General features: G+C 44.7%; 1 protein-coding gene across 2 annotated transcripts in view; it reads right to left on the bottom strand.

Annotated features, from left to right (window-relative positions):
- Window positions 1–16,513, bottom strand: part of LOC129701807 (follistatin-related protein 5-like) — a 424,382-nt gene that overhangs the window by 144,188 nt on the left and 263,681 nt on the right. For both annotated transcript variants that reach the window (XM_055643258.1, XM_055643259.1), the window contains exon 5: window positions 2,827–3,017. In XM_055643258.1, coding sequence (XP_055499233.1) covers window positions 2,827–3,017 — 191 coding nt within the window. The remainder of the gene's footprint in view (window positions 1–2,826; window positions 3,018–16,513) is intronic.

The raw sequence follows: 16,513 nt of genomic DNA, 5'->3' as shown, positions 1-16,513 counted from the left end.
TGTGGCACGTCTGTGGTCTCCTTGTGCTTCATGTTCACACCTCCATATCAATGAGTAAGCACCTCGCTTGTTATTTCCTACATCATACAGCACAGGAGGCAGTCATTTGGCTCAGTCAGACTGATGCTGGCTCTCTCAGATAGACACAAAATGCTGGAGTAACTCAGCGGGACAGGCAGCATCTCCGCATAGAAGGAATGGGTGACATTTCAGGTCGAGACCCTTCTTCAGATGTCATCCAATTCCTTCCCACCAGGGATGCTGCCTGTCCCGCTGAGTTACTCCAGCATTTTGTGTCTATCTGTGATGTAAACCAGCATGTGCAGTTCTTCCTACACACACTGGGACTCTCAGAGATGTATCCAAATAGTCCCTTTCACTAGCTGTCACCAAATTGTCCTTGACATTTTTTTCATTCACATATCCAATTTAATTGAGCAAGTTGCTATTAAACCTGTCTCCGACACCCTTTCAAAGTGGCTGCGGTGAAAAGCTTTTCATCGCGTGCTAACTAGTCGGTGGAAAGACTATACATGATTACAATCGAGCTGTCCACAGTGTACAGATATAGGATAAAGGGAATAATGTTTAGTGCAGGATGAAGTCCAGTAAAGTCTGATTAAAGATAGTCTTATGCCCCTGTCCCACTTAGGAAACCTGAACGGAAACCTCTGGAGACTTTGCGCCCCACCCAAGGTTTCCGTGCGGTTCCCGGAGGTTTTTGTCAGTCTCCCTACCTGCTTCCACTACCTGCAACCTCTGGCAACCACCTGCAACCTCCGAGAAACGCACGGAAACTTTGGGTGGGGCGCAAAGTCTCCAGAGGTTTCCATCCAGGTTTCCTAAGTGGGACAGGGGCATAAGGGTCTTCAATGAGATAGATAGTAGTTCAGGCCCACTCACTAAACCAGAGATACCATGGGACTTGTTCAGAACTACTTCCAATTAAATTCAACAGGGAAATGGGGACATTAGAAATGATTTGAAGAAATCACACCCAAAAATTAAAAAATTGCCAAATTTAACAAAATAAGTAAAATTATAACTCCCAGAGTTAGGGTTCAAATCCCACCTATTAAAGTACAAAATAGCATTAGTAATTTTGGCAACTTGGTTTGGGAACAGCTCCATCCGAGGCCGCAAGAAATTGTAGCGAATTGTGGACGCAGCCCAGACCATCACACAAACCGACCTCCCTTCTATCGATCAGTCTGAAGAAGGGTTTCGGCCCGAAACGTTACCTATTTCCTTCGCTCCATAGATGCTGCTGCACCCGCTGAGTTTCTCCAGCATATTTGTGTACCTTCCCTTCTATTGACTCCATTTATACCTCACTCTGCCTCGGCAAGGCCAGCAGCATAATCAAGGGCGAGTCGTATATTAGCCACTCCCTCGTCTCCCCTCTCCCATCGGGCAAAAGGTATAGAAGTATAGAAAATGCACACCTCCAGATTCAGGGACAGTTTCTTCCCAGCTGTTATCAGGCAACTGAATCATCCTACCACAACCAGAGAGCAGTGCTGAACTACTATCTACCTCTTTGGTGATCCTTGATCGGACTATCCTTGATCGGACTTTGCTGGCTTTACCTTGCACTCTTATCATGTATCTGTCCACTATAAAGTGATCTATTGTAATCATGTATTGTCTTTCTGCTGTCTGGTTAGCATACGACAAAAGCTTGTCACTATACCTCGGTACAGGTGACAATAAACTAAACTAAACCGTCCTGTATCATTACAATCTCCAACCTGTTCCACTGATATCCATCAAGGATAAAATCCAGTCACATCTAAATATTCCTAACAGATATTGCTGGCCACTGCATCTAGTAATGGACAAACGACACTTGTAATTCAATGCAATGACACATCTATTAGAGCTGTTGCCTTTCAGTGCTAGTGACCCAGATTTCATCTCGACCTCTGGTGCTGAGAGCTTTCTCCAGGTGCTCTGGTTTCCTCCCACATCCCAAAGGTGCGTGGGCCGGTAGATTAATTGGACACTCTCTATTTCACTCTCTGTGTTGTGCATGGTAGAATCTGGAGGAAGGGAAGGATATGTAGGGATAACAAAATGGATCAGTGTAGGATTCGTTCAAATGGGGACAGATAGTTGTGTTGAAGGGCATGTTGTTTCCACCCTGTGTTACACTGAGCCTCAGAACGAAAGGACGCACCTTTTAGAAAGGAGATGAGGGGGAATTTCTTTAGTCAGAGGGTTGTGAATCTGTGGAATTAATTGCTGCAAACGGCTGTGGCGGCGAAGTCAATGAATAATTTTAAGGCGGAAATTGGCAGGTTCTTAATTAGTATGGGTGTCAGGGGTTATGGGGTGACAGCAGGAGAATGGGGGTGAGAGGCGGAGGTAGGTCAGCGGAGTAGGCTTGATGGGATGAATGGCCTAATTCTGCTCCGAGAACTTATGAATTATTGTATCACTTATAGCTAAAAAAAATCCCCAAATAAATACCAATGCCAAAATCTCAATAAATTGGTAAAGATATATTTCAAATTGCAGTCTTCCAACTCACTATTAAGAGGAAGAAAAGGCAAATAAAGTAAAGGGCCTGTCCCACATTCAGGACCTAATTCACGACCTCTGCCGAGTTTGCCCTTGACTCATACTCGCAGCATGGTCGCCACGAGGTCATAGGTAGGTCGTAGGTAGGTCGTGATGCTAGTCGTAGGTACTCGTGGCATCAAGTAGGTCGGGGCGTTCTTCTAGCATGATGAAAAAGGTCCACGAGTAAAAAAGGTCGTGAATTAGGTCGCGAAGGTGGGACAGGCTCTTAAGTCCTTACATTGGACATACATTGTTACTCACCTGTGTCAGTTCGCTGTTGTCTACAAAGCCGTTTCTACTGATGTCAAAGTCCTTGAACATGCTTTCCACCAAATGTCTCTTGTGCGTTACCGCATCCATGGTTAGATTTTCCTGCTGGAAGTACCTCTGGCTCTGTAGATCCAATAACATGCTCTTCAACCTGTTGTATTCTGCCAGTTTACATCCTTCACCTACACAGAAGACAAGACGAAGGGAACTGTTTACTGTTGTCCAGTGTTGAGTCACAGTTGCAATTAGAATTGCCTTTTGTAATTGTCTGCAATCTCAAATCTGATTTCGCTCATTTAAATTGAACATCGGACACAAAGGGTGGTGGGTATATGGAAGAAAGGAGTAGATGGATAGGACAGGTTTAGAGGGATATGGGCCAAATGCAGGCAGGTGGGAATAGTGTCGATGGGACATGTTGGCAAGATGGGCTGAAGGGCCTGTTTCCATGCTGTATGATTCTAACAGTGCCACGCAGAAACAGGACATTTGGCCTACAGTCTTTTTAATTTTCCTATTATTTTGATATTAAACTGAGAGGTATTTTAACGGGTAAAGGGCCTGTCCCACTTGGGCTTCATTTCCACGTAAATTACGCAACATAATTTACGCGTCACGACACACGCACGCGCGTCGTGCCGCACACGTGATGCGCGCATGGTGCACATTACGCGTGCATGGTGCGTGGTGACCTAGGCAGTGACGCGCGATCTCGTGCGGAGCCCCAGGATTTTGGGATGTACAAAATCTTCGCACGCCATCTGCGTGACACGCAAATGACACTCAAGTGGGACAGCCCCTTAAGTATAACTGGTCACTAAAGAATTTTCACTCAATACAACAGCAAATAATGATACTATGGTTGAGTGGTCACAACAATGGGGCATGCAGCTCAACCCTTCCAAATGTGAAACCATGCGTGTCACCAGAAAGAGGAATCCAGGCGAAACATCTTACAATATCCTTGGTGTCACCCTTGAAGAATCCAAACAGACCAAGTATCTTGGCATCAAATTGCAGAACGATCTGTGTTGGAATGGTCAGACTCATCATGCAACGGTGAAAGCAACAAGTGTCCTAAATTTTCTGAGATGCAACTTTCATCATTGTTCAACTTCTATCAGGGAGAAGTTATACTTCACCCTCGTTAGACCACATTTGGACTACGCAGTTGCAGCATGGGACCCATACACAAATAAAAACATTTCTTCCATCGAACGTGTCCAAAGACAGGCAGCTCGATTTGTTACAAATTCCTATGCGAGAGAAGCGAGCGTTACCAAACTTCTGAGTTCACTGGTCGGGGTGGCACCCTCTCCAAGACAGACATAAAGCTCACCGTTTAACCTGTTTTTACAAAATGTTAAATGTGTCACCTCGACACAGATTACCAAACCTACACCAAACCCAATTAGGAGCAGACGAGGGCATTCGATCCAATTTGAGATCCCAGCTACCAAGACAGATGTGTACAGCAATTCATTCTTCCCCCGCACAATTAAAGTATGGAATAGTCTTCACCCTACCATAGTTACCCAACCAGACGCAACTAAATTTAAGGTAGCTCTACTTCTCCAAGAATCTTTTTTTTGCTTAAATCCACCCTTGGCCACGTCCAGTATAAATTCCATTTGGAATATTTTTGGAGGAGTAGGAAACCAAGAACCAAGAACATAGACGCAAGGAACTGCAGATGCTGGTTTAGTGCTGGAGTAACATAGCAGCATCTGTCGATAACATGGATAGGTGACATGTGAGGAAAGGTCCCAACCCGAAACGTCACCTCTCCACGATCTCCAGTGCCCCAGATCAGGATCGAAGCTGGGTCTTTGCTGCTGTGAGGCAACAGCTCTACCACTGCACCACTGTGCCGCCCTTGGCTGGCATGAAGGATCATCAGGCGATTTAGCTTGGGATGGAGGTGTGGGGAGCATAGAACATCAGAAACTCATAAATGTGCGTGAAAAAAGAGAATGGATGAAGGGAGAAAGAATGAGTGAAGGGAAGGAATGAATAAGCTCTCTCTGGTAAGAGCTGTCTGGAACAATGTGTCTACTAGGACAGTGGAGAAAGGATTTGATTTGTAACACTGAACAGTACAGCACAAGAACAGGCCCTTCGGCCCACAATGTCTGTGCCGAACATGATGCGGATTTCATCATAATGAATAAAAAGTGCCTAATAACCTGAGGAATAATTCAAAGCATTGGTTTAGTTTAGTTTAGTTTAGTTTAGAGATTCAGAGCAGAAACAGGCCATTCGACCGACCCACCGAGTCCACGTTGACCAGTGATCCCTGTACACTAGCACTATCTTACACACACTCGGGTCAGTTTACAATCCTTAATGAAGCCAATTCACCTCCAATCCTGCACGTCTTTGGCGTGTGTGAGAAAGCCGGAGCACCCGGGGAAAACCCACGCGGTCACGGAGGGGGGGGAGGGGGGATGGGTAATGTACAAGCTCCGTACAGACAGCACCCATAGTCAGGATCTAAGCCGGGTCTCAGACACTGTAAGGAAGCAACTCCACCGCTGCGCCACCGTGCTGCCCCTGTGAGTCTCCTTATATTAGCTTAACAGCGTACAAATTTGTTACAGCACGACAATTATGGTTATTCAATGCTTGCAGCTATGTTGTCAAACAAGTCGGACATCGAAATGGATATTCAATTCATTCGTTTCATCTCAAAGTTCATGGAGGGTGCTCTGCTATTACACAGCACACGTTTCAGAAGCCCAATTATGATTTATTATCCTGGCTTGTCATAACGCATTGTTGCTCTTATCAGGAGCATGGTTAGGTCATGCCATAAATAGCGATGTTACAATACTCACCTTCAGCGGCGCTGCAGTTCTGCCACTGGTTGCGCGCACGACTTTGGCGCCTTTGAGGGGGGCGGGCGGGATTAAAATGCCGTTTTCGGAGTCGAACTTTAGGCTGTTCAGCTGCTGCAGAAAAATCGTTCTGACTTCCGTTCTCTGAAGTTTTATTAAAAAAATCGCGGGACAATTTAATCCCTGGAGTAATATAAAAAGCTAGTTCTAATGCCGTCAACGCCGACAACGGGACGGATCTCACGTAGGGGACAAAAGATAAGGTAAGTCGTGAATTTTACATATAAACTAGCTTCTTAGGATGACTTTAATCAAAATTTCCTTGGCGATAATGTGATTTTGGCCCCATATGAATTGGCAGTGTTTCTCCTGCCGATATTGGGTTCAAATTCACCGCAAACCGCAACGTTCCAATCGATCGCGTTTCACAAAATCCCACTCGCAAGATGATTAAAATGGCCATTAATTTGCGGGGATTAAACACTAAATTCCTTCCATTTGGCCTATAAATTCATGACAATGAAATTTAAAAATCATGTTACATTGTGAAGTCTTGTGTGAATGTTATTTGAACACTTAGGCTATTTAAAAATGTTAACCTTTTCTTAAGAAATGGATAGATGTTTAGATCTAGTAATTGAATTTTGGAATTAGCTACAATTAGGTAACTAACTAATTATATGCTTTAATTTCAGGTCATCCAAGTAAGATTGTTTCATATTTGTTTCAGAATGCTTCAATCTATAATAACTGAAAATGTCATTCAGTTCTCTTAATTTTTAAGAAAGTTATGGGCTTTTGACTGTCCTCGATCACAGCTTTTTAGTTAAGTCAATGGAAAAGCAATAGGGAACAAGATGCTAATTTCAGAGTATGAGAATGGCCATAACTTTTTTAATACTGAAGATATGAAAGTGAATTAGGTGTCAAATTAAACTTCTTTTTATGCTTTATCTGATGGGAGACTAAATTGCAGACTTGATTTTTTAAATCTCAAAATTTTGTAACATTGCTACAACAAGTGATAGGCCCATCAAGTCTATTCCGTCATTCAAACATGTCTGATCCATCTCTCCCTCCTAAACCCATTCTCCTGCTTTCTCCCCATATCCCCCGACTCCCGTACTAATCAAGAATCTATCCATCCCTGCCTTAAAAATATCTATTGACTTGGCCTCCACAGCCTTCTGTGGCAAAGAATTCCACACATTCACCACCCTCTGCCTAACAAAATTCCTCCTCATCTCCTTCCTCAAGGAATGTCCTTTAATTCTGAGGCCTCTGGCCCTAGACTCTCCCACTAGTGGAAACATCCCCTCCACATCCACTCTATCCAGGCCAAGTTCAAGAATCATCCTGGCATTGGTGCAGAGACAGCAAGAAATGACTGTTGCTATGGGAAACCAATTAGCGAGGCTTTTCGAACAGCACTTTAAATAGAATGCAGTTCATGCCGAGACCTTATAGTTTTTGTAGCTAGCGACAGGCGGGATGTCACTTGGCTTTGCACTTTTCCTGAAATGTCACTGGGGCCTTTATTTGGAGGTGCAGTTTGGGTTAGAGTTGCAGCACGGAAACAGGCCCTTCGGCCCACCAAGTCCGGGCCGACCAGCGACCCCCACACACTAACACTATCCTACACTGTGGACAAGACACAGTTTCACCGAAGCCAATTAACCTGCGAACCTGGATGTCTTTCGAGTGTGGGAGGAAACCGGAGCACCCAGAGAAAACCCACATAGTCACAGGGAGGACGTGCAAACTCTGCAAAGACAGCACTCATGGTCAAGATTGAACCTGGGTCTCTGGCGGCAGCAACTCTACCACTGCCGACCGCACGTATTCTACAGAAATATGCTTAAGATCTCAGATAAGCTTAATTAAATCATGGTTTATCTGCACCATAATTCTACCCTCTGTGTTGGCTCTGTTTAGGTATTCTGAATTAACCTAAGCATAGTTTAGACACACTAACAAGTCTAATGGTGGACTTTAGGAGGAGAGGAACACCCCTGTCCCCTGTCTCCATCAATGGTGTGGATGTGCAGTTTACCAGGGAGTACAAATACCTGGACAGTAAACTGGATTGGTCCAGGATCACTGAGGCCCTGTACGAGAAGTTCAAGTTCAAGTTCAAGTGAGTTTATTGTCATGTGTCCCTGTATAGGACAATGAAATGCTTGCTTTGCTTAAGCACACAGAACATAGTAGGCATTTACTACAAAACAGATAAAAGTGTCCATATACCATAATATAAATATATACACACATGAATAAATAAACTGATAAAGTGCAAATAACAGAAAATGGGTTCATAATAATCAGAGTTTTGTCCGAGCCAGGTTTAATAGCATGATGGCTGTGGGGAAGTAGATATTCCTGAACCTGGTTGTTGCAGTCTTCAAGCTCCTGGACCTTCTACCTGAAGGTAGCAGGGAGATGAGTGTGTGGCCAGGATGGTGTGGGTCCTTGATGATACTGCCAGCCTTTTTGAGGCAGCGACTGCGATAAATCCCCTCGATGGAAGGAAGGTCAGAGCCGATGATGGACTGGGCAGTGTTTACTACTTTTTGTAGTCTTTTCCTCTCCAGGGCGCACAAATTGCCGAACCAAGCCACGATGCAACCGGTCAGCATGCTCTCTACTGTGCACCTGTAGAAGTTAGAGAGAGCCTTCCTTGACAAACCGACTCTCCGTAATCTTCTCAGGAAGTAGAGGCGCCGATGAGCGAGAAGGGACAGAGCTGGCTCTACTTTTTGAGAAGGCTCTGCTCCTTCAACAGTAAGATGCTGCAGATGTTCTACCGATCGGTGGTATCCAGCGCCATCTTCTCCGCTGCCGTGTGCTGGGGCAGCAGGGAGAAGACCACAGACGATAATATAATGAACAAACTCATCAGGAAGTCTGGCTCCGTCCTGGGAGTTGGATTCAGGGAAGGCGGTCTTGGAGGGGAGGATGCTCCTCAAACTGCGGAGCATCCTGGGCAATACAGCTCACCCCCTCCTTGACACGCTGGTCAACCTGAGGAGCACCTTCAGCAACAGACTGGTTCCACCAAGATGCAGCACAGAACGCCACAGGAGATCCTTCTTCCCTGTGGATATCAAACAGGACAACTCCTCCCCCTTCTGTCGTGGGGTAGATTGAGACTAAGACTGACCCCACCCCCCACCCACACCCCCCCCCCCCCCGCCTCCCCAATCTTTGCACATCCCCAATCCTTTCCACTCCTCACTATATTTTCATGTTCCGTGTATTTTGTGTGTTCTTGTGTTTTATGAATGTTTGCAGATCAACTTCCCTCCTGGGAGAAATAAAATTCTATCTTATCGTATCGTAAAACGCTGGAGTAACTCAGGGGGTCAGGCAGCATCTCTGGAGAAAAGGAACAGGTGACGTTTCGGGTCCAATCAACATCTCTAACAAAATTCAAAAAGCCTTTTGATTAAAAATACGCAATGTAAATTTTGTCCAACTCTTTGTCATAACTTTGAGAAAATGTAATTGCACGCGGTAATTACAGCTTTCAATGCTTAACTCATTAGCCTTTTATTTGAAAAAAAAAAACAAATGATGTGAGGAAATGTACTAAGTACGTGTCTGTGCGTGTCTGACAGCTGGGTGTAATCTGAACAGTTCCTACGTGCCAACATAATGGACAATAATCAAGTGAAATTGTAGACTTTTTGAATCAAATTGCAACATTTATCACATGAAATCCCTTTCAATGAGGAGCTTTTTTTCCTTCAAATATAAACTTTATTCAGAGTAAAAAAAAAAAATATATATATATGAAACTAATAAAGTGCAAAAATTCATACATTCTCAGTGTCTATGGATTCAATCGTATCACACTCAGTAGTGTTTGCACCTGTGGAGGCCAAGTCAACGGATATTTTTAAGGAAGAGAAAGATAGATTCTTGTTTAGAAACATAGAAAATGGGTGCAGGAATAGGCCATTCGGCCCTTCGAGCTTGCACCGCCATTCAATATGATCATCCAATTCAGTATCCTGTACCTGCCTTCTCTCTATACCCCCTGATACCTTTAGCCACAAGGGCCACATCTAACTCCCTCTTAAATATAGCCAATGAACTGGCCTCAACTACCTTCTGTGGCAGAGAGTTCCAGAGATTCACCACTCTCTGTGTGAAAAATGTTTTTCTCATCTCAGTCCTAAAAGATTTCCCCCTTATCCTTAGACTGTGATCCCTTGTTCTGGACTTCCCCAACATCGGGAACAATCTTCCTGCATCTAGCCTGTCCAACCCCTTAAGAATTTTGTAAGTTTCTATAAGAAACTTTAGTATGGGTGTCAGGGGTCATGGGGAAAAGGCAGGAGAAAGGGGTTAAGAGGGAAAGGTAGATCTGCCATGATTGAATGGCGGAAGGGACTTAATAGGCCAAATGGCCAAATTCTGCTCCTATCACTTATAATAATAATAATAATAATCTTATTTATATAGCACATTTTTAGTCAACTTGCATTGACCCCAAAGTGCTTCACATAATTACATTACATTTACACACAGGCAAAGGTGGGTGAAGTGTCTTGCCCCAAGGACACAACGACAGTATGCACTACAAGCGGGATTCGAACCGGCTACCTTCCGGTCGCCAGCCGAACACTTAGCCCATTGCGCCATCTGTCGTCCCAATGACTTATGACCTTATGAACTTATGAACCTGTCTCTACACAAAACACCTTTGCCACTCATGTGGCCCCCTTGGGCGATATCCCATCCCTTATTGAAACATATAAGATTATTAAGGGTTTGGACATGCTAGAGGCAAAAAAAATGTTCCCGATGTTGGGGGAGTCCAGAACCAGAGGCCACAGTTTAAGAATAAGGGTAAGCCATTTAGAACGGAGACACTTTTTCTCACAGAGAGTTGTGAGTCTGTGGAATTCTCTGCCTCAGGGGGCGGTGGAGGCCGGTTCTCTGGATACTTTCAAGAGAGAGCTAGATAGGGCTCTTAAAGATAGCGGAGTCAGGGGATATGGGGAGAAGGCAGGTACGGGGTACTGATTGGGGATGATCATCCATGATCACTTTGAATGGCGGTGCTGGCTCGAAGAGCTGAATGGCCTACTCCTGCGCCTGTTGTCTATTGTCTATTGTAATTGGTTTTGGCTGTGATTTATGTTCTATAGTCACCCGGAGGAAACCCACGTGGTCACGGGGGGAACATACAAACTCTGCACAGACAGTACCTGGGGTCAAATTGAACCCGGGTCAAATCAAGAGAGTTTATTGTCATGTGTCCCAGATAGGACAATGAAATTCTTGCTATCTGCAGCACAACAGAATATAGAACAGTTCAGTTCAATATACACATAGGCAGCAATAGTTCAATATACACATAGGCAGCAACTCCACCAGCTGAGTCACTGTGCCGCACTTAAGCTCCCACTACTCTTACATCAACTAGCCACAACTTACTGCCAACCAAGTACAAATTGCTTTTCCATTTTGTCATGAAGCAAGCAAATGTGCACAGAGTAAAGGTCCAAGCAACTGGGATGTGGTTAATTAAAGACATTAACAAAGAACTCTAGATCATTAATCTTACATTACTATATCTTCTCGCTCAGGTGGTTGTTAAAGGTGCAAAAGGCAGCGATTTTCTCCTGGTTTCGAGGCCAACATTTAAGGTCCCTTAACCAACTTTGTAGCTCATCTGATTATTATCCCATTTCTGATGAGTTGTTGTGCAATTACTGCCACGTATCTCAAGGTACAGTGGAAAGCTTGATTTTGCAATCCAATCAGATAACACTGTGCATCTTCTACTCAGCAGCTGTGGAAAGCATCTTGTCCGGAAATATTACAATCTGGTTTGGGAATTGCTCTGCCCAGGACAAGAAGGCTCTGCAGAGAGTAGTACGTTCGGCCGAACGTACTGTGGGAACTTCACTCGCCCCCATGGAGGAACTATACATCAGGAGGTGCAACTCCAGAGCCAATAAGATCATGGGAGACCCCTTCCACCCCATGCAACGGACTGTTCCAGCTGCTACGGTCAGGCAAACACCTCCGTTGTCATGCTGTGAGAATGGAGAGGATGAGAAGGAGTTTCTTCCCAGAGGCCGTTAGGACTGTAAACTCCTATCTCACCAGGGACTAACTTTACTGTCCACTCTACTGCTTTTTTTTTTTTAATTGCTGTTCGTTTCCCTTTTTCCTTCCACCCACAATATTTAATATGTAAAAGAATATGTGATTCTGTTCCATTCTGTACTTTGTAGTTTGTTTGTTTGTCATTTTACACTTTTCATTTCACTGCACATCTCGTATGTGTATGTGACGAATAAACTTGACTTGACTTGACATAAACACAATGAAGCCAAATTCATACACAAAAGCTGCTTGAGGCGGCACGGTGGTGCAGCGGTAGAATTGCTGCCTTGCAGCGCCAGAGACCCGGGTTCGATCCTGACTGCGGCTGCTGTCTGTAGGGAGTTTGTACGATCTGCCCCTGACCGCGTGGGTTTTCTCCGGTCGGTCCAGTTTCCTGACCGCATATGATGTTGCTCTTCACAGAAATAGTGGACGGAATTAAAGTAACATTTATCCATCGGTTTGTAACTTTGTCTGTAATTCACGCTCAATGAATTAAACCCGAAAGCACATGCTTCAAGATTCAAGAACAACTTCCTTGTCGGTGTTACCTGCACGGACCTCCCTTAAACCAAGGATGCATTCTTGAATTTCCAATCTACCTCCTAGTGCTTCTTGCACTTTTTTTAACCTGCACTTTCTCTGTAGCTGTAACACAATAGTCTGCATCATTTCATTTCCTCACTTGATGTGCTTATGTAGGGTTAGGTTAGTGCACACTGAAGTTTTTCACTGTATTTTGATAAACATGAAAATAATAAACCAGATAAACTACTCAACAACACAATTATTACTTTTGATAGAAGTCTGTTACAACCTTTCTAAATAATCCTGATATTGTGGCTAAAATGTGTAGAAAGGAACTGCTGATGCCGGTTTACACCGAAGACAGACACAAAATGCCGGAATAAATCGGTGGGACAGGCAGCATCTCCGGAGAAAAGGAATAGGCGACGTTCCGTGTCGGGACCCTTCCCCCGGATAGGGTCTGTGGAAGGCCCTCGACCTGCAGCGTCACCTATTCCTTTGACTCCAGAGATGCTGCCTGAGTTTATGTCTATCTTTCATATTCTAGCATTTTGCTTACTCTTTGTTTTGGATACCAAAATGCATTTTAAAAATAATGTCAAACTTGCTGAATCCGATTGATGCTGCAAGAACTACACTCAATGAAACCATGCCCATTGAACTGTTTACAATCAAGTTGTAGTGGCCGAAGCAACAGAAAACAAACCCGACTGACGGATGGCAGTGTCAAAGTGTGGAGCTTCTGCCGGCTTCCAAATGCTTGATTGTACTACAATTGCCTTTTTTTCTTGCATCTGCAATTGCCTATTAAGAGACTGAAGCTTAAAAGCCCTGTCCCACGGTACGAGTTCATACCAAGAGTTCTCCCTGATTTGAACTCGGAGATTTAAGGTAATGGCCGCTCGTCGGTACTCGGGGCTCTCGTGGACATTTTGCAACACGGTGAAAAATCTTCCTGAGTCTTTCCGTGCTTATCTGCCATTAGCGAGTCTTCCCGGGTACCTGCCGTTAGCGCTAAGAGACGTCCCCGAGCTCCGACGTACCCGCTGCGTTCATTCCCCGTGCTTATCACCAGTTTGATTCTTTTTAAACTCGGGAGAGCCCTTGGTATGAACTCGTACCGTGGGGCAGAGCTTTTACTTCAAAAATTCCAATGAACCTCCTCCTGCTTCATCACACTTGTCGACATTTGATGAAACAGGGTGAAGATTGTGATGTAACGTGGGTCAACTTTGAATCAGAGGTCTGCATATGAACTGCAACATAATTTGTGTTAACTGCACTGACAGTAACCAAGGGATCTGGCAAATTTAGGACTTGCTATATAGAAGTGTACAAAAGTGTGCTCTTGAATTGGACTTCCCATTTGCCAAACTATCTTCTGGAGATCATGAGAGGAATAGATCGGTGAAATGCACAGAGCCTCTTGCCCAGGGTAGGGCAATTGAGAACCAGAGAACATAGGTTTAAGGAGAGGGGGGAAAGATTTAATGGGAACCTGAGGGAGAACTTTTTCACACAAAAGGTGGTGGGTGTATGGGACGAGCTGCTGGAGGAGGACGTTGAGAGGTATTATCGCAACGTTTAAGAAACATCAAGTCAAGAGAGTTTATTGTCATGTGTCCCAGATAGGACAATAAAATTCTTGCTTTTCTTCAGCACAACAGAACATAGTAGGCATGAATACAGAACAGATCAGTGTGTCCATATACCATTATATAAATATATACACACATGAATAGATAAACAGATAAAGTGTACAAAAACAGATAATAGTCTATTAATGTTCAGAGATTTGTTTCAGTTGAGTTTAATAGCCTGATGGCTGTGGGGAAGTAGCTATCCCTGAACCTGGACGTTGCAGTCTTCAGGCTCCTGTACCTTCTACCTGAAGGTAGCAGGGAGATGGGTGTATGGCCAGGATGGTGTGGGTCCTTAATGATGCTGCCAGCCTTTTTGAGGCAGCGACTGCGATAGATCCCCTGGATGGTAGGGAGGTCAGAGCCGATGATGGACTGGGCAGTGTTTACTACTTTTTGCAGTCTCTTCCTCTCCAGGGCGCTCAAGTTGCCGAACCAAGTCACGATGCAACTGGTCAGCATGCTCTCTACTGTGCACCGGTAGAAGTTGGAGAGAGTACTCCATACCGACTCTCCGTAATCTTCTCAGGAAGTAGAGTCGCTGATGTGCTTTCTTAATAATTGCATCAGTGTTCTCGGACCAGGAGAGATCTTCAGAAATATGCACGCCCAGGAATTTGAAGCTCTTGACCCTCTCCACCACTGTGGGTCCCCACCCTACCCCTTCCAAAGTCCACAATCAGTTCCTTGGTTTAGACAGGTACATGGATAAGAGAGGTTTGGGGGGATGTGGGCTAAACGCAGGCAGGTGGGATTAGTGTAGATGGGACATGTTGGTCGTTGTGGGCAAATTGGGCCGAAGGGTCTGTTTCCACACTGTATCACTGTGACTATTCTTCATCTCTCAGTGCCCTCTATTACATGGTTGAATCACCTCTCAGATTTAACAGCAGATCTGAGACCCAATATCATTCGTAGACACAAAATGCTGGAGTAACCCAGGGGGGTCAGTCAGCATCTTGGGGAAAAAAAAGAGATGGGTGATGTTAAATTATTCCCATGGTACAGACGGGAGTAGTTATTTTAGTGTTTGCGAATGGGAGTGAAGAAAGCAGGTAGTAAAGCCAATCGCTGAATACATATAAAAAAGAACTAACGTGCCGTCTGCTGTACAGGAACTTGCAAGACGGTGAAATGGCGCTGAAGACTCCTCGTCTTCTTTCTCCCAAAGGCTTGCAAACAAAGACGCCCTTTTGGCTGGAGTTAGTATAATGTCCAACCTGCTATATACCATTTCTTGGCATTTCGACCTTGTTGAAATCTGGCAGCCAGAATTGCCTTTGTTGTTATTTTTTTCTCTCAAAAAATCCCTGTAAAGGATCCCTTGTGAGTGATGCCGGTTTGTGGTGTGTAAGGTTCAAACATCGAGGGCAAGGTAGATAAAAGTGAAAATATTGTTTTGCTTCCAGTTCTGATTGTTTCCTTGATAAGGTCACCAGACCTCTTGCAACATTGAATAATGCTTTAGTTAGATCTGTGGCTATGCCCATGTCTTGTGCTGGGTCTGCAAATGCTCGGTGCTTTTTGTTACTGATTTACTAACAAAAGCACAAAGTCCATATAAATTTTGTACGGTTGATGCACTGACAAACCATGACAATGATTTTGACCTGTTTTGACAGCGGAGAATTTTGAACTTCTTCTTTCCATTGAAATTTTCCAAGTAATCCTCCTGCCCTATCCCAAACCCAGGCTCAAATTATTCCGACCTGTCAACCCTGAATATTCAGTGAAACACCACAAATAAAAGTTGGGCAGCAGAGTGGCGCAGCTGGTAGAGCTGCTGCCTCACAGCGCCAGAGACCACCGGTTCGGTCCCGTCCTCGGGTGCAGCCTGTGTGTGGAGTTTGCACATTCTCCCTGTGACCGCGTGGGTTTCCTCCGGGTGCACCGGTTTTCCTCCCACATCCCGAAGACAAGCGGGAAAGCAGAAGCTTTTCACTTTACCTCGGTACACATGGCATGAAAGTAAACTGAACTGGGTTTGTAGGTTAATTAGCCCTCTGTAAAATTGCTCCGAGTGCCTAGAGAATGGTTGAGAAAGTGGAATAACATAGAACTAGAGTGAAGGGCTGATTGATGGCCGGCGTAGGCTCCGTCGGCTGAAGGCCCTGTTTTCATGCTGCATCTCCTAAAATAAACAAAGTGCAAAGCTTGCTTCATTCATCCTCGTGTGAAAAATACAAATCGAATAATAATTCCAGTATCAAAGGAGAATCAGCCCAGTGAATCTAAAATGTTAATCCTAACCAAAGTACAGTAATAATGCCCCTGTCCCACTTTGGAAACCTGAACGGAAACCTCTGGAGACATTGCGCCCCACCCAAGGTTTCCGTGCGGTTCCCGGAGGTTGCAGGTGGTTGCCGGAGGTTGCAGGGTCATTTAAAAGGACGGCACGGTGGCGCAGCGGTAGAGCTGCTGCCTTATGCCCCTGTCCCACTTAGGAAACTTGAACGGACGGACAAAAACCTCTGGGAACCTCCGGGAACCGCACGGAAACCTTGGGTGGGGCGCAAAGTCTCCAGAGTTTTCCGTTCAGGTTTTCTAAGT

The sequence above is a fragment of the Leucoraja erinacea genome, chromosome 11 (genome assembly GCF_028641065.1).
Source record: "Leucoraja erinacea ecotype New England chromosome 11, Leri_hhj_1, whole genome shotgun sequence".
Taxonomy (NCBI): Eukaryota; Metazoa; Chordata; class Chondrichthyes; order Rajiformes; family Rajidae; genus Leucoraja; species Leucoraja erinaceus.
The sequence above is the reverse complement of the archived record's forward strand: the minus strand, read 5'-3'. Positions and strand labels throughout refer to the sequence as shown.